Genomic DNA, 25178 nt, shown 5'->3' on the forward strand with positions numbered 1-25178 from the left:
TGCATAGCAACAGCATCAACTTCCGGTAGACAGGTGAAGCGCTAGTACTCTCAACTGAAAGGATACCGTTCGTTTACAGTATACTAAAATGAACTAATAGTATGTACTCATTGTGTAGTATTCAAACACAGCTATGGTTTCTATATGTTTGATAACGTCCCATGTATTCCATTCCAGCCATTACAATGAGCCCGTCCTCCTATAGCTCCTCCAACCAGCCTCCTCTGTGGTATACAGGTGTCGGGCTGGTTGGTGGACAATTTTTTTCTCCCTCTGTTTGTATCATACATGTAACGTGATTGAACACACACTATCGCACAGTAGGTGGCGGCATCCACATGTGTGAACGCCATGATACCAAAGAAGAAGATATTACCCCCCACCCTCACCAGCCTTCCTTCTGAAAAGCAGTCAGTCAACCGGCTGTTGCATTTTCGGTTATCGATTGGTCTTGTCTGGACCGTGAAGTCGCGGGAGAGTTTGGACAAAAATGGTGGATAAATAAATAGAGTTCACTAAGGCCGTTTAAAAAAATAAAGTATCAATTTACGGTCTGCTTAACAGGATGGCGCTCCCATAGACACCAATGCGATAGCAGTTGGGTCTGGTCTGCTTTGTTCATTGATTGAACCAGAAAAAACAGCGACTGGATTGGAATCCTTCCTGCCCCCTTCAAAAAACGTGACTAGCTAGCATATTGACGCCGATAAATACAGAAACAAATGGCTTTGAATGGTACGTTTTATCAAATAATTAGCTACTAGCTACTATTCTGAAAATGTGAGGTAACGTTAGTTAACGTTGCAGTAGTTTGTCAGCTAACACTAGTTAGCGAACTAGCTAGTTTGTCAGCTAACGCTAGCTATGATTCTTGTTCACTTGCTAAATCTATAGTTTTTTTTTTGAAAACCTCTCGCTAACTGTCAAAGGTGACCGTTAGGATCGCGTGACAAGAATGGAGGATAATTTGGAGCGCGTGCTCCATTGCGATGACAAGGAGGAGGTAGGTGTATTGTTTACATATAGTAGGGCCTTGTGTAAGTGGTCTTATAATGTCATGTAGCTAGGCCTACCTTCCTTCGCAAGTAGCATGATAAGTGTGTGTGTCTCTCCCCAGTTGAGGCGGAAACTGGCCCTGCTACAGAGGGAGTACTCCAGGACAGTTCAGAGATTACAGGTGAGAGATATGTGTGTGTGGGGGGGGATATGTATGTACTGGTGGGTTAGTATGTGTAGTAAGCACCACAACCATGACTGATACCCGTGTTGTGTAGTACTGCACGTGTTTGACAACATTGATGTACATTATCCCTCCTATACACAAACAGCGAGCTGAGCGTTCAGATGCCGTGCGGAAGCATGTGAGGAGTCGGATCTCTGAGCAGAACCTCCAGGACCAGACAGACCCAGTCCCAGCCAGCACCTTTCCCAACCCAGCTCTACCTCCCCTCTCCCTTGGTAGCCCTGCTAGGACAGCCCCAGGTTCGGCCTCACCACCAGGCCCCGCTGGAGGTCAGTCTGCCCTTATTAGAAACTTAAGTGCTGTAAAAAGTTTTGTGACATTAGCATATTTGAGCTTACCACTATTATATTATTAAGGTTGTAGTGTGTGTGTTCAGGTTGTATTCAGGTTGTAATGTGTATTGGAAATGACATTGTACTGTGTGTGTATGTGTGCAGACTCGACTGTGGCGGCATCGTGTCCAGTGGAATCTGAGAACCCCAGGCGGAGGGGTCCGTCCATCCGCTTCCTCCTACCCGTCCATGACTCTTGCCCTCGGACACCTGACCTTAACCCTCACAGACGAAGCCACTCCCTCCGGCTGAGGTCGCGGAGAAGCCGGCTGCGCTGGGAGCGGACGGGGAGGGTCCAGGGCGGTGAGGGGGCAGGGGGGAGGTACGACACGGAGACCAGCGAGGATGGGCTGGAGCTGGATGCACAAACAGAGAAAGAAGAGGACGGAGAGAAGAGAAATATGGAGGAAGAGAAGGAGGGTGTGAAGAAAAAGCTGGAGAGGGAGGAGAATGAGAGGGAAATTCCAGATAAAGAGGCAATGAAACAGAGCGATGGAGAGGAGAGAGAAGAACAGAGGACATATGGACCGAAGGAGATCGGTTCACCCCTTCCTTCTCTGAGGAGAGATGGAGAGGAGAGAGAAGAACAGAGGACATATGGACAGAAGGAGATCGGTTCACCCCTTCCTTCTCTGAGGAGAGATGGAGAGGAGAGAGAAGAACAGAGGACATATGGACAGAAGGAGATCGGTTCACCCCTTCCTTCTCTGAGGAGAGATGGAGAGAATGAGAGAGAAGAGGGAAGTGATTCAGTAGCTGTGGGAGACTCCGTGTTAGGGGCTGTTGGGTTGTGTAACACTGGGGGAGTCCTGGACTCCTGCACTCTGGTGGAAGGTCTACCGTTCCCTGTAGAATACTACATCAGAACCACAAGACGCATGGCCTCTTCACAGAGCCACAGGTTAGTGGTCACCTTCAATATCTGTTGTTGTTATACTTGATTGTATTGTACTCTATTGTTGAATACTACTTCAGAACCACTAGACTGCGACGCATGCCTTCGTCTCAGATCCACAGGTTGCCTGGGTGATTCCACGCCAGGGTGGGACGAATATATATTTTTTGATATCTCTGCTTGTTCTGGCAATTCTCACACATACATTTAATTGGGAGGAAGAATGTTTGATATGATTTTTGACATTTGTGTCACAAACCATTTCATGATGAAATTGGCTGCTTTAGCTCCTTTTAGACCAATAATCAAATACAAGTTTGAAAGCCCTTCCCAATGATGCACAGTTCAAAATAATAAGATAAGAAAAATACAAATAGTAACACAAGGAATAAAATACAGAAGAATTAAGTTATATACAGGGAGTACCAGTACCAGATCACTGTGCAGCTATATACAGGGAGTACCAGTACCAGATCACTGTGCAGCTATATACAGGGAGTACCAGTACCAGATCACTGTGCAGCTATATACAGGGAGTACCAGACCAGATCACTGTGCAGCTATATACAGGAGTACCAGTACCAGATCACTGTGCAGCTTTATACAGGAGTACCAGTACCAGATCACTGTGCAGCTATATACAGGAGTACCAGTACCAGATCACTGTGCAGCTATATACAGGGAGTACCAGTACCAGATCACTGTGCAGCTATATACAGGAGTACCAGTACCAGATCACTGTGCAGCTATATACAGGGAGTACCAGTACCAGATCACTGTGCAGCTATATACAGGGAGTACCAGTACCAGATCACTGTGCAGCTATATACAGGGAGTACCAGTACCAGATCACTGTGCAGCTATATACAGGGAGTACCAGTACCAGATCACTACCAGTACCAGCTGCAGCTATATACAGGGAGTACCAGTACCAGATCACTGCAGCTACATACAGGGAGTACCAGTACCAGATCACTGTGCAGCTATATACAGGGAGTACCAGTACCAGATCACTGTAGCTACATACAGGGAGTACCAGTACCAGATCACTGTAGCTACATACAGGGAGTACCAGTACCAGATCACTGTGCAGCTACATACAGGGAGTACCAGTACCAGATCACTGTAGCTACATACAGGGAGTACCAGTACCAGATCACTGTGCAGCTATACAGGAGTACCATACAGGAGTACCAGTACCAGATCACTGTGCAGCTATATACAGGGAGTACCAGTACCAGATCACTGTGCAGCTATATACAGGGAGTACCAGTACCAGATCACTGTGCAGCTATATACAGGAGTACCAGTACCAGATCACTGTGCAGCTATATACAGGGAGTACCAGTACCAGATCACTGTGCAGCTATATACAGGGAGTACCAGTACCAGATCACTGTGCAGCTATATACAGGGAGTACCAGTACCAGATCACTGTGCAGCTATATACAGGGAGTACCAGTACCAGATCACTGTGCAGCTATATACAGGGAGTACCAGTACCAGATCACTGTGCAGCTATATACAGGGAGTACCAGTACCAGATCACTGTGCAGCTATATACAGGGAGTACCCGTACCAGATCACTGTGCAGCTATATACCGGGAGTACCAGTACCAGATCACTGTGCAGCTACATACAGGGAGTACCAGTACCAGATCACTGTGCAGCTATATACAGGGAGTACCAGTACCAGATCACTGTGTAGCTATATACAGGGAGTACCAGTACCAGATCACTGTGCAGAGGTATATACTGTATGTACATGAAGGCAGGGTAAAGTGACTAGGCATCAGGATAGATAATAATGAGATTAAATTAAAGAACACACTAGAAGCAGCATATGATGTGTGTATTTAACTATTCTTGTGGGGTCCAGAAGTGCTAAAACCAAGCCATGAGGTCGAAGTAATTGCCTGTGCAGCTTCTGTGACAGGATTGTGTGACATTCTGCAGCATTGATGGTCCCCAAGAACACAGTGGCCTCCATCATTCTTAAATGGAAGAAGTTTGGAACCACCAAGGCTCTTTCTATAGCTGGACGCTCGGCCAAACTGAGCAATCGGGGGAGAAGGGCCTTGGTCAGGGTGGTGACCAAGCTTTGACAATGCTCCAGAGTTCCTCTGTGGAGATGGGAGAATCTTCCAGAAGGAAAACCATCTCTGCAGCACTCCATCAATCAGGCCTTTTATAGTAGAGTGTCAGACGGAAGCCACTCCTCAGTAAAAGGCACATGACAGCCTGCTAGGAGTTTTCCCGAAATGCACCTAAAGGACTCTCAGACCATGAGAAACAAGATTTTCTGGTCTTATGAAACCAAGATTCAACTATTTGGCCTGAATGCCAAGCGTCACGTCTGAAGGAAACCTGGCATCATCCCTATGGTGAAGCATGGTGGTGGCAGCATCATGTTGAAGGGATGTTTTTCATCTGCAGGGACTGGGAGACTAGTCAGGATGGAGGGAAAGATGAACAGTGCAACATACAGAGATTCTTGATGAAAACCTGCTCAGGACCTCCGCCTGGGGTGAAGCTTCACCTTCCAACAGGACAAAGCACACAGCCAAGACAACACAGGAGTGGCTTCGGAAAAAGTATCTGAATGTCCTTGAGTGGCCCAGCCAGAGCCCGGACTTGAATCCGATCGAAGATCCCTGGAGTGACCTGAAAATAGCTGTGCAGCAATGCTCCCCATCCAACCTGACAGAGCTTGAGAGGATCTGCAGAGAAGAACGGCAGAAACTCCCCCAATACAGATGTGCCAAGCTTGTAGCATCATACCCCAAGAAGACTTGAGGCTGTAATCGCTGCCACAGGAGCTTCAACAAAGTACTGAGTAAAGGGTCTGAATACTTATGTAAAAGTGATGTATGTGTCGTGTGTCTGCAGACTATTCTCCCATTGCACACGATAACACGTTCTGTAAAAAAAATATATATATTTATAGACATGTAGAAAAATGTCTAAACCAGTTTTTGCTTTTTATTTATTTGATTTATTTTACTAGGCAAGTCAGTTAAGAACAAATTATTATTTTCAATGACGGCCTAGGAACAGTGGGTTAACTGCCTGTTCAGGGGCAGAACGACAGATTTGTACCTTGTCAGCTCGGGGGTTTGAACTTGCAACCTTCCGGTTACTAGTCCAACGCCCTGCCGCTTTGTCTTTATGGGATATTGTGTGTAGATTGATGAGGGTAGGGGGGACTATTTAATCCATTTTAGAATAAGGCTGTAACTAGGGATGAAATGGTTACCGGTTTCATGATTTAACCACGGTAAAATTCCCGACGATTAGTATTATCGTTTCAAATGTATATTCTGATTAAAACCGTGTTTGACCGCGGCGTGCAGACGTCTGATGCAACGTGGGTTTGGTTTTGTGTGAAAACATGGCGGAAGGCAGTGATGGCGCTCTGGAGATTTTTCAGCCTTCTAAGAGGACCAAATCTGAGCTGTGGTTGTATTTTGGGTTTTCCCCTGAGTGCTGAGGGAAACTTAATCGAAGATGGTCACCCTGTCTGCAGAACATGCAACAAAATAATTGCTGCGAAAGGGGGCAACACTTCAAATCTCTCGAGTCATTCTTCATGACCATCACCCACTACTTTATAGCGAATGCAAGGTAAGTTAACTTTTAGCTCAATTCATGATGTGGGGACTTTGGGATTGGGGGATATGTCATGGTTTGTCTAACTTGCTAATAGCTTGTCAATAATGTAAACTGAAGCGTTGTGTTACCTACTCCTGTAAAAACACGTTGTTCTGTTGCTGTGTGTCTGCAGACTATTCTCCCATTGCACACGATAACACGTTGTTCTGCTGCTGTGTGTGTCTGCAGACTATTCTCCCATTGCACACGAAAACGTTGTTCTGCTGCGTTGTTCTGTTCTGTTGCTGTGTGTCTGCAGACTATTCTCCCATTGCACACGATAACACGTTGTTCTGCTGCTGTGTGTGTCGTGTGTCTGCAGACTATTCTCCCATTGCACACGATAACACGTTGTTCTGCTGCTGTGTGTGTCTGCAGACTATTCTCCCATTGCACACGATAACACGTTGTTCTGCTGCTGTGTGTCGTGTGTCTGCAGACTATTCTCCCATTGCACACGATAACACGTTGTTCTGCTGCTGTGTGTGTCTGCAGACTATTCTCCCATTGCACACGATAACACGTTGTTCTGCTGCTGTATGTGTCGTGTGTCTACAGACTATTCTCCCATTGCACACGATAACACGTTCTGTAATTTAGTCACCCAAACAACATGATTTGTTCATTTAAAATCCGTCAGTCGACCACTTGGTTGTTATAACAGGTTAAACACTATAGACTCTAATACAAGACTCCTGTATTTATGTCAATTGTTGGGCTCACTGCAATTACTATCACTGTCTTCTTAAGACTCATTTGTATTTATGTCAATTGTGCATGGGGTCATTGCATATACTCAAATGCAACACAGAAGATAGACTGTGTGAGTTTATAATTATAATCTAACACCACCAATAATAATAACAATAATAATAATAATAATAACAACTAATAATAATAATAATAATAATAATAATAATAATAATAATAATAATAACACTAATAATAATAATAATAATAATAATAACACTAATAATAATAATAATAATAATAATAATAACAACACTAATAATAATAATAACAACACTAATAATAATAATAATAACAATAATAATAATAATAACACTAATAATAATAATAATAACAACACTAATAATAATAATAATAATAATAATAATAACAATAACACTAATAATAATAATAATAACACTAATAATAATAATAACAATAATAATAATAACAACACTAATAATAATAACAATAATAATAACACTAATAATAATAATAACACTAATAATAATAATAATAACAACACTAATAATAATAATAATAATAATAATAATAACACTAATAATAATAATAATAACAATAACACTAATAATAATAATAATAACACTAATAATAATAATAACAATAATAATAATAACAACACTAATAATAATAATAATAACAACACTAATAATAATAATAATAACTAATAATAATAATAATAACACTAATAATAATAATAATAATAAACTAATAATAATAATAATAACACTAATAATAATAATAACAACACTAATAATAATAATAACACTAATAATAATAATAACACTAATAATAATAATAATAATAACACTAATAATAATAATAACACTAATAATAATAATAATAACAACACTAATAATAATAATAATAATAACACTAATAATAATAACACTAATAATAATGACACTAATAATAACAATAATAATAATAATAATAACACTAATAATAATAATAATAACAACACTAATAATAATAATAATAACAACACTAATAATAATAATAATAACAACACTAATAATAATAATAACACTAATAATAATAATAACACTAATAATAATGACACTAATAATAACAATAATAATAATAATAATAACACTAATAATAATAATAATAACACTAATAATAATAATAATAACATAATAATAATAATAATAATAACACTAATAATAATAACAATAACACTAATAATAATAATAATAATAACACTAATAATAATAATAATAACAACACTAATAATAATAATTAATAACAACACTAATAATAATAATAATAAAATAACATAATAATAATAATAATAACAACACTAATAATAATAACATAATAATAATAATAACACTAATAATAACAATAATAATAATAACACTAATAATAATAATAACTAATAATAATAATAATAATAAATAATAATAATAATAATAATAACACTAATAATAATAATAACACTAATAATAATAATAATACTAATAATAATAATAATAATAATAACACTAATAATAATAATAACACTAATAATAATAACACTAATAATAATAATAATAATAATAATAATAATAATAACACTAATAATAATAATAATAACACTAATAATAATAATAACACTAATAATAATAATAATAATAATAACACTAATAATAATAATAACACTAATAATAATAATAATAATAATAATAATAATAATAACACTAATAATAATAATAATAATAAACACTAATAATAATAACACTAATAATAACACTAATAATAAATAATAATAATAATACTAATAATAATAACACTAATAATAATAATAATAATAATAATAACACTAATAATAATAATAATAATAACACTAATAATAATAATAACACTAATAATAATAATAATAATAATAACACTAATAATAATAATAATAATAATAATAACAATAACACTAATAATAATAATAATAATAATAACACTAATAATAATAATAATAATAATAATAATAACACTAATAATAATAACAATGATAACAATGATAACAACACTAATAATAATAATAATAACAACACTAATAATAATAATAATAACAACACTAATAATAATAATAATAACAACACTAATAATAATAATAATAACAACACTAATAATAATAATAATAACAACACTAATAATAATAATAATACATAATAATAATAATAATGATAACAACACTAATAATAATAATAATAACAATAATAATAACAATAATAATAATAACAATAACACTAATAATGAGAACATACAGGATGTTGCTCACAACATCAGAGTTTTTTTGTGGCCAGCAGCAACACTAATAATAATAACAATGATAACAACACTAATAATAATAATAATAACAACACTAATAATAATAACAATGATAACAACACTAATAATAATAACAACACTAATAATAATAATAATAATAACACTAATAATAATAATAATAATAATAATAATAATAATAACAACACTAATGATAACAATAATAATAATAACACTAATGATAACAACACTAATAATAACACCAATAATAATAATAATAACACCACTAATAATAATAATAATACATTTGCTATTCCCTTGTTTACAGAGATGGACGTGCAGCAAACCCAGTGACGCTACTGGTCCCTCATCTACGGTTGTGACAGACACTCCAGTAAGCATTTAAAAGGCAGGCTGCTTATGCACCCACATCAAAACATGCTCAAGACCTCACTGCAGCCCTTTCATATTACATTGCAAAGGACATGATGCCATTTCATATTGTTGAGAGGCCTGGCTTTCTGTGGCTGGTGAAGGTTGCTGTGCCCCACGACAAAGTGCCATCACCAACATTATTTTCCAAGACTGACATCCCAAACCTGTACAACCAGGTTAAAGCTGATGTTGGCAAAAGTTTGGCTCAAGGCACATGATTTGCTGCAACTACTGACCTCTGGACCAGTGAAAGTGGGTGGTGGTCAACCCTACATCAGCGTCACTATCCATTACCTCACCCCAGACTGGCAACTGGAATCAAACTGCCTGGAAACACAGTTCTTCCCAGAAGATCACTCGGCTCACAACATCAGAGTTTTTTTTGCGAATGTGTCCTGGACCACATCACCCGTGATGTTCTGGTGGAAACGGATACGGAGCCGTCCCTGACTAAGGAGATGAAAAGGGTAATGAGAGAAGACCTTAACAACATACACAGAGAAGGCAAAGAGAGTCGTGCACATGGCTTGTTTCATTGTCCCCTGGTGAAGAGGGTCAGATTCCAACCTCCCCAGAAGACAGAGTGAAAGAAGAGATCCAGGTCTACCTGTCTCTGCCAGCCATTCCAGCTGAAGAGGATCCACTGGTGGGATGGAGGGGTCCTGCATCAGAGCTGCCTCGTCTTGCCAGGGTTTCCAGGAAGCTTTTATGCATCCCAGCAACCAGCGTGCCGTCAGAGTGTTCAGTGCCAGTGAGCACTTTGTCTCCCCTTGCAGATCACTATTTAAACCGGACAAAGTAAATATGTTGACATTTTTACATTTCAGTTTCAAGTGAACAAAGATACATACATACATACAGGATGTTAGGCCAGCAGCACCTTGTTTCTATATGAAGGAGAGAACATACAGGATGTTAGGCCAGCAGCACCTTGTTTCTATATGAAGGAGAGAACAGACATACAGGATGTTAGGCCAGCAGCACCTTGTTTCTATATGAAGGAGAGAACAGACATACAGGATGTTAGGCCAGCAGCACCTTGTTTCTATATGAAGGAGAGAACAGACATACAGGATGTTAGGCCAGCAGCACCTTGTTTCTATATGAAGGAGAGAACATACAGGATGTTAGGCCAGCAGCACCTTGTTTCTATATGAAGGAGAGAACAGACATACAGGATGTTAGGCCAGCAGCACCTTGTTTCTATATGAAGGAAAGAACAGACATACAGGATGTTAGGCCAGCAGCACCTTGTTTCTATATGAAGGAGAGAACATACATACAGGATGTTAGGCCAGCAGCACCTTGTTTCTATATGAAGGAGAGAACAGACAGGATGTTAGACCAGCAGCACCTTGTTTCTATATGAAGGAGAGAACAGACAGGATGTTAGGCCAGCAGCACCTTGTTTCTATTTGAAGGAGAGAACAGACATACAGGATGTTAGGCCAGCAGCACCTTGTTTCTATATGAAGGAGAGAACAGACATACAGGATGTTAGGCCAGCAGCACCTTGTTTCTATATGAAGGAGAGAACAGACATACAGGATGTTAGGCCAGCAGCACCTTGTTTCTATATGAAGGAGAGAACAGACAGACAGGATGTTAGGCCAGCAGCACCTTGTTTCTATATGAAGGAGAGAACAGATATACAATCAGTGCTGTTCGTTTGATTTGTTTACATATTGTGTTAATGTCATCACCTGCACATTGGATGGGTTTACATATGGTTGTATTGTTCTTACATGCACATTGCTTTACTTGTGTTGCTTAAGGTTGTGTTCATTAAAACCTGCACTAAGGATACTTAGTGAATGGCCACATGGCGCCATCTTTAATGTTAAGGATATTATTTTAAAAAGTGCATAGTGCTGCTAATTGTATTTGTTGTTGGTTTTCAGTATAAAACTTGATGAAATTATTTCAGTGAATCAGTACTTTTTCAACATTTCCAGCACATCTAAACAATACCGCGATAATACTGATAACCGCGATAACACTGATAACACTAAACGACCGCGATAATACTGATAATACAGATAACACTAAACGACCGCGATAATACAGATAATACTGATAACACTAAACGACCGCGATAATACTGATAATACAGATAACACTAAACGACCGCGATAATACAGATAACACTAAACGACCGCGATAATACAGATAATACAGAAACGACGATAAACAGATAACACTAAAATACTGATAATACAGATAACACTAAACGACCGCGATAATACAGATAATACAGATAATACAGATAACACTAAACGACCGCGATAATACAGATAATACGACCGCGATAATACAGATAATACTAAACGACCGCGATAATACAGATAATACAGATAACACTAAACGACCGCGATAATACAGATAATACAGATAACACTAAACGACCGCGATAATACAGATAATACTAAACGACCGCGATAATACAGATAATACTAAACGACCGCGATAATACTGATAATACAGATAACACTAAACGACCGCGATAATACAGATAATACTGATAATACAGATAATACTAAACGACCGCGATAATACTGATAATACAGATAACACTAAACGACCGCGATAATACTGATAATACTGATAATACAGATAATACTAAACGACCGCGATAATACTGATAATACTGATAATACAGATAAATACGATAAACAGATAACACTAAACGCGATAATACTGATAATACTGATAATACAGATAACACTAAACGACCGCGATAATACTGATAATACAGATAACACAGATAACACTAAAACCGCGATAATACAGATGACTAAAACCGCGATAATACAGATAACACTAAACGACGCGATAATACAGATAAATACTGATAATACTGATAATACAGATAACACTAAACGACCGCGATAATACTGATAACCGCGATAATACAGATAACACTAAACGACCGCGATAATACTGATAATACAGATAACACTAAACGACCGCGATAATACAGATAATACAGATAACACTAAACGACCGCGATAATACAGATAACACTACTGATAATACAGATAATACAGATAACACTAAACGACCGCGATAATACAGATAAATACTGATAAACACTAAACGACCGCGATAATACAGATAACACAGATAACACTAAACGACCGCGATAATACTGATAATACTGATAATACAGATAATACTTAACGACCGCGATAATACTGATAATACTGATAATACAGATAATACTAAACGACCGCGATAATACTGATAATACTGATAACACCGATAACACTAAACGACCGTGATAATACTGATAACCGCGATAATACTGATAACCGCGATAATACAGATAATACTAAACGACGCGATAATACAGATAATACTGATAATACTGATAACACCGATAATACTAAACGACCGTGATAATACTGATAACCGCGATAATACTGATAACCGCGATAATACAGATAATACTAAACGACCGCGATAATACTGATAATACTGATAATACTGATAATACTGATAACCGCGATAATACTGATAATACTGATAATACTGATAACCGCGATAATACTGATAATACTGATAACCGCGATAATACTGATAACCGCGATAATACTGATAATACTGATAACCGTGATAATACTGATAACCGCGATAATACTGATAATACTGATAATACTGATAATACTGATAATACTGATAACCGCGATAATACTGATAATACTGATAACCGTGATAATACTGATAATACTGATAACCGCGATAATACTGATAACCGCGATAATACTACAGATAATACTGATAACCGCGATAATACAGATAACACTAAACGCGTGATAATACAGATAATACAGATAACACTAAACGACCGCGATAATACAGATAATGATAACACTAAACGCGCGATAATACAGATAATACTAAACGACCGCGATAATACTGATAATACTGATAATACTGATAATACTAAACGACCGCGATAATACTGATAACACTAAACGACCGCGATAATACAGATAATACTAAACGACCGTGATAATACAGATAAACAGATAACACGATAATACTGATAATACAGATAATACTAAACGACCGCGATAATACAGATAATACAGATAATACTAAACGCGATAATACTGATAATACTGATAACCGCGATAATACTGATAACCGCGATAATACAGATAATACTAAACGACCGCGATAATACAGATAACACTAAACGACCGCGATAATACAGATAATACTAAACGACCGCGATAATACTGATAACCGCGATAATACGGAAAATACTAAACGACCGCGATAATACTGATAACCGCGATAATACAGATAATACTAAACGACCGCGATAATACTGATAATACTGATAATACTGATAATACTGATAATACTGATAACCGCGATAATACAGATAACACTAAACGACCGCGATAATACTGATAACCGCAATAATACAGATAACACTAAACGACCGCGATAATACTGATAACCGCGATAATACAGATAATACTAAACGACCGTGATAATACTGATAATACTGATAATACTGATAATACTGATAACTGTGATCATTTTGGTCACTATAATGGTGATATGAAATGTTCATACAGTTTCAACTAGCTGTAACGTAACAAAAAGTCCAGGGGTCTGAATACTTGATGAATGCACTGTATATTAGGTAATACAAAAGAAATGCCTATATAAAGCTTTGTGGCCACCACGAGCCACCAGAATAGCGGCTTGGTAAAGATTCTTTAAGTGTCTGGAACTCTATTGGAGGGATGCATAACCATTCGTCCACGTGAAATTCCATCATTTAGCGTTTTCCACCACCATCAACAAAACGCCGTCTCAGTAAGTTGAATGTGAGGGTGCTCCGTGTGTGAGCCTGCTCTGTCTCGTCTGTGGTTCACAAATCTAATGTAAGGTGTTTTGTTAATGCTACTTTCAGAGACCTGCAGGCTGTCATTCTGAACCAACTCAACAGGGGGCGCCACAGAAGGAGCAGGGGCCGGATGTCTAACACTTCACAGTCCGACTCACTAGCACAACCCTCCAATCACCGCCCGTGCTCAAGTCAACTGACCTCAAACTCACCGAACAATCGCACACCGGTTGAGGAGCCATCAGCCAATCAGATGCTTACCGCTGAGTCAGGGACCAATCAGAGTGAGCGTTTACCTTCCAGAGCCTGCAGTGTTCGGCCTATCAGAGGCCGGAGGAGGAGAGGAAGGAGGCCGACACTGGGCCGCTCTCTAAGTTTGGACTCGGATCCCCCAGCACCAGTCCCAGACAACACCCAGACCCCGGCTGCTATTAGCCCAGCCTCACAGCCTCTCCCTGGGGGTGGATGTCCGGAGCGCTGGCCTCTCTCTGGAGGTGTGGAGGAACAGCTTTATCCCATCTTCAGAAGGAGCTGTGTCTCTCCCCTCATTCACACATCAAAGCAGAGCAAAGGTGGGACTGAGCTGTGTGGTGTATCTGAAGGCTGTTACACTTCACTGTGACTTCAATTATCAGCTAACTTTTTCATTATTTCACTCATGTTCATGTTCTGTGTGTGTGTGTGTGTGTGTGTGTGTGTGTGTGTGTAGAGAGTGTGTGGTCTCTCCTCCTGCCCTCCTCCCTCTCCCCTGGAGGACCAGCAGTGCACCCTGGGAGTCTGGGCCGCGTCATCTCAACCTTTGACCTCCAGGATTTCCATCTCCCCGACGATCAGTTCGGACAGCTAAAGCTCCAGAAGCTTCGCGCCTCATTTGCCGTTGCCGTCCCAGAACCCTTCTCACCTTACAACATGCGTCGTCGCCGCAACAGAGGCTCGGTCCACGGTCTCCACGGCGACACAGGCGGTCAGACGTCTAAAGCGCCTACGCATGAGCCCCTCCCTCTCAGCCTCACCCCTTCTGTCACAGACTGCGTCACTCCGGTAGAACAGTCTGTAGACAGATATATAGGCCAGCATCTTATAGACCACCCTATAGGCCAGCAGTCTACAGACGCACTAGACCATTCTACAGACCTCCATTCGGAGTACCATTCAGTTTGCCAGTTTACAGACCACCCTGTAGACCAGCCTACTGGCCATCAGTCTACAGACCACTTTGTAGACCAGCCTACTGGCCATCAGTCTACAGCCCACCTTGTAGACCAGCCTACTGGCCATCAGTCTACAGCCCACCCTGTAGACCAGCCTACAGGCCATCAGTGTACAGACCAACCCGTAGACCAGTCTACTGGCCATCAGTCTACAGACCAACCTGTAGACCAGCCTACTGGCCATCAGTCTACAGACCACCTTGTAGACCAGCCTACTGGCCATCAGTCTACAGACCACCCTGTAGACCAGCCTACTGGCCATCAGTCTACAGACCACCCTGTAGACCAGCCTACTGGCCATCAGTCTACAGACCAACCCGTAGACCAGTCTACTGGCCATCAGTCTACAGACCACCCTGTAGACCAGCATATAGGCCATCAGTCTACAGACCAACCTACTGGCCATCAGTCTACAGACCAATCTGTAGACCTGCTTATTGGCCATCAGCTAACCGTTTTAGTAGGCCAGTCTATAGACTTTCCTTCAGTAGACCAGCAGACAGGCCTACTCACTACTGAGTGCCCTTCCCTTCAAACTGAAAACGAGACAGAGTGCCCTCCTGAGTGTCCATCCTTCCACACAAAGACTAAGGGCCTTTCTCCGTGCCCTACGGAGTTCTCTGTCGAGTGCCTTACCAAATGTCCTTCCGTGTGCACTACTGAGTGCCCTTCCCTCCGGACGGAGACAGATGCAGAGTGTGCTGTCCCCCCCAGCCCTTCCCTGCTCCTCCTTAGCTCCTCCTTAACCAGCCACACCCCTCACGGACACACCCTCTCCCTTTCCCTCTCCTCCATTCCCCCCTTACCTTCCTTAGGGATGACCCCTAGCCCCTTGACCCCTAACCCCAACATACCCCTCTCCCTCCCTGACAGCCCCCATTACCTTCTTTAGAGGCGGTGACTCTCCCCCTCTCCTGCCCTCCCTGCCCCCCACTCTGGCCCTCCCCCTCTCCTGCCCTCCCTGCCGCCCCACTCTGACCCTCCCCCTCTCCTGCTCTCCCTGTCCCCCTACTCTGACCCTCCCCTTCCCCTCTAGTCCCTCCACCCAAGCCCTCTCTCCTCCCTCCCTCTCTCCCTGCCCCTCGCCAATCTTCCCTCTCTCCTCCTCCCCTCCTTCCTCCCTTGCTCTCTGCCACCCCAACCTTGTTGATTCCCTGCCCCAACTTTTGCTCCCTCCCACTCCTCTACTACTGCCTCAATCTCTCCCTCCAACCCCAAATACACCCCCTCCATCGTCCCTTATCCAGCTTCTCCGCCAGCCAGCTCCCTCTCTCCACTCAACCAGACAGGCCACCGAGGAGAGAGGAGAGGGAGAGGAGGAGAGAGCGTGGAGGAAGAAAGAGGAGAAGAGGAGGGATGGGATGACAGAGGAGGGTGTCCTAACGCTCTCTCACACACTGAAGGTCAATACTGTGATGACATTGTTGTGTATTTCAACATCCATGTCACCACTCATTTCAGAGAATGTCTGTGTGTGTAATAATAATCGTGTGTGTGTGTGTGTGTGTGTAGGCCCCTGCAGGAGGCAGCCTGGTGGATGTGTGCTGTGTGTCGTGGCTGTCAGTAGGTGTATGTGTAGCGGTGGCAGGAGAGTGGGAGGTGTGTGTTTGGGGTCAGAACAAGCCCCCACACTGGAGACGACTCCACACCTGGACCTTCATAGAAGTAACTTTGTGTTGTGTGTCTTAATGTGTGTGTGTGTAACAACTGTGAGTTTATATTGTTCATGGGGGTTTCTGTGTTGAATGAGTGTGTGTGTGTAACAACTGTGTATTAGTCAAAGGTTTGGACTCATTCAAGAGTTTTCCTTTCTTTAGTTTCTTTAGTGAAGACATCAACTACGACATAACAAATATGGAATCATCTAGTAACCAAAAAAGTGTTAAACAGATCAATATGAACAAAAATATTTTATTTTTTGAAATTCTTCAATGTATCAACCCTTTGCCTTGATGACAGCGTTGCACACTCTTGCCTTGATGACAGCGTTGCACACTGTTGGCTTGATGACAGCGTTGCACACTCTTGGCTTGATGACAGCTTTGCACACTCTTGGCATTCTCTCTTTTGATTTGTTTACCCTTTTTTTGATTCCATATGTGTCATTTCATAGTTTTGATGTCTTCACTATTATTCTACAATGTAGAAAATAGTACAAATAAAGAAAAACCCTTGAATGAGGAGGAGAGTGACAAAAACCGTGTAAGTTAACCGGCGGGCCACAAACAGACAAATAACGGAGCAGAACGGCATCTCAGAACGCACAACTCATGGATCCTTGTCATTGATTGGCTATTGCAGCAGACGACCACACCGGGTTCCACTCCTATCAGCTAAAACCAAGAAGAGTGGGCACGCCGTCACCAACACTGGATGAGAGGAGTGGAAAAGCATCACCTGGAACATGACAGCGAGTTCAGTTTATTTGAGTGGCCTGGTCAGTCCTCAGACCTCAACCCTGTAGAGCATCTGTGGGATGAGATGTTGGTAGCATGAATGTACCGCCGTCCAATCAGCAGCAACTGGACCAACAGCCCTGTGGAACGTTTCCCACAGCTTGTTGAATACCCCCCAAAATTCAGGCTGTTCTGGAGGCAATGGGGGGTCTGACCGATACTAGATAGGTGTACCTAATAAACTGTCCAGTGAGTCTACATTGTATGTATGTGTGTATTTAATGTATGTGTGTGTGTTTAAGTCAGTGATGTCAGTGTTTCCTGTGTCGGACGCTCCTGGGCTTCTGTGTGTGACTCTGGGCCAGCTGGAAATCAGAGAGGCCAGGTACTACACCCCCCCCCATACACACACACACACACACATACTGCTACCACTCCCCCATCCCACACACATACTGCTACCACTCCCCCACCCCACACACATACTGCTACCACTCCCCACCCCGCACACATACTGCTACCACTCCCCCACCCCACACACATACTGCTACCACTCCCCCACCCCACACACATACTGCTACCACTCCCCCACCCCACACACATACTGCTACCACCCCCACCCCACACACATACTGCTACCACTCCCCCACCCCACACACATACTGCTACCACTCCCCCACCCCACACACATACTGCTACCACTCCCCCATCCCACACACATACTGCTACCACTCCCCACCCCACACACATACTGCTACCACTCCCCACCCCACACACATACTGCTACCACTCCCCACCCCACACACATACTGCTACCACTCCCCCACCCCACACACATACTGCTACCACTCCCCCACCCCCCCCACCCCACACACATACTGCTACCACTACTGCCCCAACCCACACACATACTGCTACCACTCCCCCACCCCACACACACACATACTGCTACCACTCCCCCACCCCACACACACATACTGCTACCACTCCCCCACCCCACACACATACTGCTACCACTCCCCACCCCACACACATACTGCTACCACTCCCCCACCCCGCACACACATACTGCTACCACTCCCCACCCCTCACACATACTGCTACCACTCCCCCACCCCACACACATACTGCTACCACTCCCACCCCCCACCCCACACACATACTGCTACCACTCCCCCACCCCACACACATACTGCTACCACTCCCCCACCCCACACACATACTGCTACCACTCCCCCACCCCACACACATACTGCTACCACTCCCCCACCCCACACACATACTGCTACCACTCCCCCACCCCACACACATACTGCTACCACTCCCCACCCCACACACATACTGCTACCACTCCCCCACCCCACACACATACTGCTACCACTCCCCCACCCCACACACATACTGCTACCACTCCCCAACCCACACACATACTGCTACCACTCCCCCACCCCCACCCCACACCACACACATACTGCTACCACTCCCCCACCCCACACACATACTGCTACCACTCCCCCACCCCACACACATACTGCTACCACTCCCCCACCCCACACACATACTGCTACCACTCCCCACCCCACACACATACTGCTACCACTCCCCCACCCCGCACACACCCCACCCCCACACACATACTGCTACCACTCCCCACCCCCACACATACTGCTACCACTCCCCACCCCCCACACATACTGCTACCACTCCCCCACCCCACACACATACTGCTACCACCCCCACACACATACTGCTACCACTCCCCCACCCCGCACACACATACTGCTACCACTCCCCCCCCCCACACATACTGCTACCACTCCCCCACCCCCACACACATACTGCTACCACTCCCCCACCCCACACACATACTGCTACCACTCCCCCACCCCACACACATACTGCTACCACTCCCCCACCCCACACACATACTGCTACCACTCCCCCCACCCCCCACACATACTGCTACCACTCCCCCCCCCCCACACATACTGCTACCACTCCCCCCACCCCACACACATACTGCTACCACTCCCCCCCCCACACACATACTGCTACCACTCCCCCCCACCCCACACACATACTGCTACCACTCCCCCACTCCCCCCTCACACATACTGCTACCACCCCCACCCCCACACATACTGCTACCACTCCCCTACCCCTCACACATACTGCTACCACTCCCCTACCCCTCACACATACTGCTACCACTCCCCCACCCCACACACATACTGCTACCACTCCCCCACCCCACACACATACTGCTACTACTCCCCCACCCCACACACATACTGCTACCACTCCCCACACACATACTGCTACCACTCCCCCACCCCACACACATACTGCTACCACTCCCCCACCCCACACACATACTGCTACCACTCCCCCACCCCACACACATACTGCTACCACTCCCCACCCCACACACATACTGCTACCACTCCCCCACCCCACACACATACTGCTACCACTCCCCTACTGCCCCTCACACATACTGCTACCACTCCCCCACCCCACACACATACTGCTACCACTTCCCCCACCCCACACACATACTGCTACCACTCCCCCCCCCACCCCACACACATACTGCTACCACTCCCCACCCCACACACATACTGCTACCACTTCCCCACCCCACACACATACTGCTACCACTCCCCCACCCCACACACATACTGCTACCACTCCCCCACCCCACACACATACTGCTACCACTCCCCCACCCCACACACATACTGCTACCACTCCCCCACCCCACACACATACTGCTACCACTCCCCCACCCCACACACATACTGCTACCACTCCCCCCACCCCACACACATACTGCTACCACTACTGCCCCACTCCCCCCCACACACATACTGCTACCACTTCCCCACCCCACACACATACTGCTACCACTCCCCCACCCCACACACATACTGCTACCACTCCCCCACCCCACACACATACTGCTACCACTCCCCCACCCCACACACATACTGCTACCACTCCCCCACCCCCACACACATACTGCTACCACTCCCCCACCCCACACACACATACTGCTACCACTCCCCACCCCACACACATACTGCTACCACTCCCCCCCCCCACACACATACTGCTACCACTCCCCCACCCCACACACATACTGCTACCACTCCCCCACCCCACACACATACTGCTACCACTCCCCCACCCCTCCCTGTTCTTCTTTTTCCTCTCTCTCCCTCTTCTTTGCTTGTCAGTCTCTGTGTTCATGCGTCTGTAAATATTTCTATTAATATTTGTGTATCTCTGTGTGTGTGTGTCTGTGCACATGTATCTCTGTGTCTGTGCACATGTATCTCTGTGTGTGTGTAGGGTCCTGTGCTGCTCCAGTCTGTCCCAGGCGGTGCTGTGTGAGGGGGAGATCCACATGGTGGTGGGCATGTCCAACCGAAGGCTGGTTAGCTCCTCCTACTCTGTCGCCACAACCCCGCTGCAGGTCTACACACTGACACAGGATGGCAGGTAGGTAACCATGGGTGACCAAGGTCTTCTCTCGTCTGGCATGGTTAATGCTGTGTGTGTGTGTGTGTACTCTATCTCTGTCTTTCTGACCTCTCTCAGGCTGCAGGCCTGCCTGTCTTTGGTCTGTCCTACTGAGCGCGTGCAGACCGTGGCGGCGGTGGAGGGACAGACTGACGCTCTGATTGGCTCAACCCACGGAGGACATGTTGTTCTGTGGTGAGCAAAAGAACGTAGCTAATTCAGTGCTTCCTGGTGCTGGGGACCTAAACGGTGGCACCCTTGTGGTTATTTTAATAATAATTTGAATAAGTGGTGTCGTTCTGGGGCGAAAACACCTCTTTAGGTCTCCGGGACCAGGAGGCTCTAATTGAAAGGTTTTCAAAGACACTTTGCACTGGTTTTGTAGACAGCTGCTTTATCAAGGAACGCTTTTACTTCCAATGACTAATGTGTGCTTGTCTCACCTATCTTAGTGGAATGCACTGACTGTAAGTCTCTCTCTGGATAAGAGCATCTGCTAAATACCTTTTCAAACCTGTTTACAGTTGAATGAGAATCTTCTCCGTTAACTGCGTGTGTGTGCGTGCGTGCGTGCGTGCGTGCGTGTGTGTGTGTGTCAGGAACGTGACGACGGGGCAGCTGCTGCGGAGCATCAATCTGGGAGATGGTTTCAAGGATATGACCTGCCTCCGAGGATACTCCCTCTGCGTGAGTGTGTAGTATCTGTACCAGAAAGAGTGTGTTCATTCCTACTATAATGTGTGAGAGAACCCACAGGACACGGGAGAATTTCTGATCTTTGTGTGTTTGTGTTCTCACCATGTCATTCCCCATGTCTAACCAACAGCCTCCACCCACCTTGACTGAATAGTGATGAGGTTGTCATGTCCCAGTCCGTCCTACGAAACCTCCCAGTGTCTGCGTCCCAAACCACCCAATTCTCTGCCCTTTCTCTATGTGCACTCTCTCCCACACACATTTACAGCATTACTGTCCATAACCCATCCATGGGGTTAGAGGGAGTGTCCACTACTTTCCTTCTAAATCCATGAAGGGAAGTGAACAAGTGTATTGTGAGAGTACAGAGAATTGAGACAGTCAATGTGTAACTCAAATTGTATTTGTGACATACGCCGAATACAACAGGTGTGTAGATCTTACCGTGAAATGCTTACTTACAAGCCCTTAACCAATAATGCTGTTCAAGAAATAGTTAATACAAATATTTACTAAATAAACTAAAGTAAAAAAATAAAATCGAATCAATCAAAAAGTAAAACAGCACATTTACATAACAATAACGAGGCTAAATACAGGGGGAACCGGTACCGAGTCAATGTGCTGGGGTACCTTTGTAGATATAGTGATGGTATGTACAGTCATGATGTTGTTCTGTTTTATTGGTTGTTTCTTTTTTTTCTTTTTTTGTGAAGTGTGTTGAGACCTGGAGAAATACACTTTGAATGAATTTTGATTTGTCATGTCCCCATTCGTCCTACAGGGGGTGCTGTTTGTCCTGTTGCAACACCCGTCCCTGTGTGCTGTGGAGGAGGAAGAGGGAGGGGCTCTGTTCTCGCTAATCGCCACCAACCCTCTGACTGGCACCGTCGCCCTGGCAACCAGACTAGGCCTCCCCAAAGCCTGCACCGGGAGGTGAGATGGGGAGGAGGAAAGGGAGAGTTGGCAGGAAGAGGGAATTGTGTGTTAACCTCTCTCTTGTTTGTGGGTGTGTGTTTATTCTGTGTGTGTGTTCTCTCCCTAGGCTGGTGGAGGTTGATGTCCATGGATCCAGTGTGATTGGGGTTTTCCGGTCCGGCTCCGTGTGTGTGTGGCAGCTTGGGGGGCGTCAGGGCCAGCAGGGAGTCTGGTTCCCAGAGCTGGGGTGTCAGCTCGCCCGTTGGGGGGCGCAGGGAACTGTCCTGACGGCACACCTCAATGGAGACGTCTGCTTACACCTCTACAGACCACTATAGAACACTCTGAACAACTACAGACCACTATAGAACACTTTGAACAACTACAGACCACTCTGAACTACTATAGACCACTCTGAACAACTACAGACCACTTTAGACCACTCTGAACAACTACAGACCACTATAGACCACTCTGAACTACTATACACCAGTCTGAACAACTACAGACCACTTTAGACCACTCTGAACAACTACAGACCACTATAGACCACTCTGAACAACTAGAGACCAGTCTGAACAACTACAGACCACTTTAGACCACTCTGAACAACTACAGACCACTATAGACCACTCTGAACAACTAGAGACCAGTCTGAACAACTACAGACCACTTTAGACCACTCTGAACAACTACAGACTACTATAGACCACTCTGAACAACTACAGACCACTATAGACCACTCTGAACAACTACAGACCACTATAGACACTCTGAACTACTATAGACCACTCTGAACACCTACAGACCACTTTAGACCACTCTGAACAACTACAGACCACTCTGAACAACTACAGACTACTATAGACCACTCTGAACAACTACAGACCACTATAGACCACTCTGAACTACTATAGACCACTCTGAACAACTACAGACCACTTTAGGCGACTCTGAACAACTAGAGACCACTATAGACCACTCTGAACAACTACAGACCACTATAGACCACTCTGAACAACTACAGACCACTCTGAACTACTGTTATACATGCCAGAGAGGCATGTTTGTTCTACCAAACACATTTCTATCTGAAGGTTGTCCAATGTGTCCTGCTGAATGCAGCCCAGAAGGGTCTGCTACATAGCAGGAACAATGAGTTAGCACTCTAACTTTGATAAGCAACCAGAAATAACTATTGATTTTCTGGTTCATTTAAGAAAGCTAAACTTAGATATGTGTTTTTGGTTGTTTTATTATGCCATGCACTTTATATATTTCTATAAAACAAGTTATTTCTGAATATTTAGGCAAGTTAGCTGGGTAACACATTGATCTTGCTTAGTCGTAAACACCTGCAACCGTGACTTCTGGTGCTGAATCACATTTTTGATTCTGATTCTTCTGAATCACTTTCTACCACATCCAAATGACGTGGTTCAAATGTTTGGTTCCTGAGTCTGTTCCATATGTTCCTACATATAAATGACATGGTTCAACTGGTTCCTGAGTCTGTTCCATATGTACCTACATATAAATGACATGGTTCCTGAGTCTGTTCCATATGTACCTACATATAAATGGCATGGTTCCTGAGTCTGTTCCATATGTTCCTACATATAAATGACATGGTTCCTGAGTCTGTTCCATATGTACCTACATATAAATGGCATGGTTCCTGAGTCTGTTCCATATGTTCCTACATATAAATGACATGGTTCCTGAGTCTGTTCCATATGTACCTACATATAAATGACATGGTTCCTGAGTCTGTTCCATATGTACCTACATATAAATGGCATGGTTCCTGAGTCTGTTCCATATGTTCCTACATATAAATGACATGGTTCCTGAGTCTGTTCCATATGTTCCTACATATAAATGACATGGTTCCTGAGTCTGTTCCATATGTACCTACATATAAATGGCATGGTTCCTGAGTCTGTTCCATATGTACCTACATATAAATGGCATGGTTCCTGAGTCTGTTCCATATGTACCTACATATAAATGAC

General features: G+C 43.4%; 1 protein-coding gene and 1 long non-coding RNA gene across 2 annotated transcripts; both read left to right on the forward strand.

Annotated features, from left to right (window-relative positions):
* Positions 1-413: 413 nt before the first annotated feature.
* On the forward strand, positions 414-24666 carry palb2 (partner and localizer of BRCA2). The gene is given in 15 exon segments (XM_065000993.1): positions 414-735; positions 930-1003; positions 1118-1177; positions 1329-1512; positions 1681-2476; positions 14484-14989; positions 15127-16518; positions 16520-17031; positions 17141-17293; positions 18327-18409; positions 21379-21528; positions 21628-21744; positions 22149-22236; positions 23030-23181; positions 23291-24666. Coding segments are annotated over 14 exon segments (4452 nt in total). The 5' UTR covers positions 414-735; positions 930-955; the 3' UTR covers positions 23502-24666.
* Positions 3668-11471, forward strand: LOC115122251 (uncharacterized). Its single transcript, XR_010458638.1, has 2 exons — positions 3668-6094; positions 9444-11471. It is a non-coding gene; the product is annotated as an uncharacterized LOC115122251 (long non-coding RNA).
* Positions 24667-25178: the final 512 nt, after the last annotated feature.

The sequence above is a fragment of the Oncorhynchus nerka genome, linkage group LG15, assembly GCF_034236695.1.
Source record: "Oncorhynchus nerka isolate Pitt River linkage group LG15, Oner_Uvic_2.0, whole genome shotgun sequence".
In the NCBI taxonomy this organism is placed as follows: Eukaryota; Metazoa; Chordata; class Actinopteri; order Salmoniformes; family Salmonidae; genus Oncorhynchus; species Oncorhynchus nerka.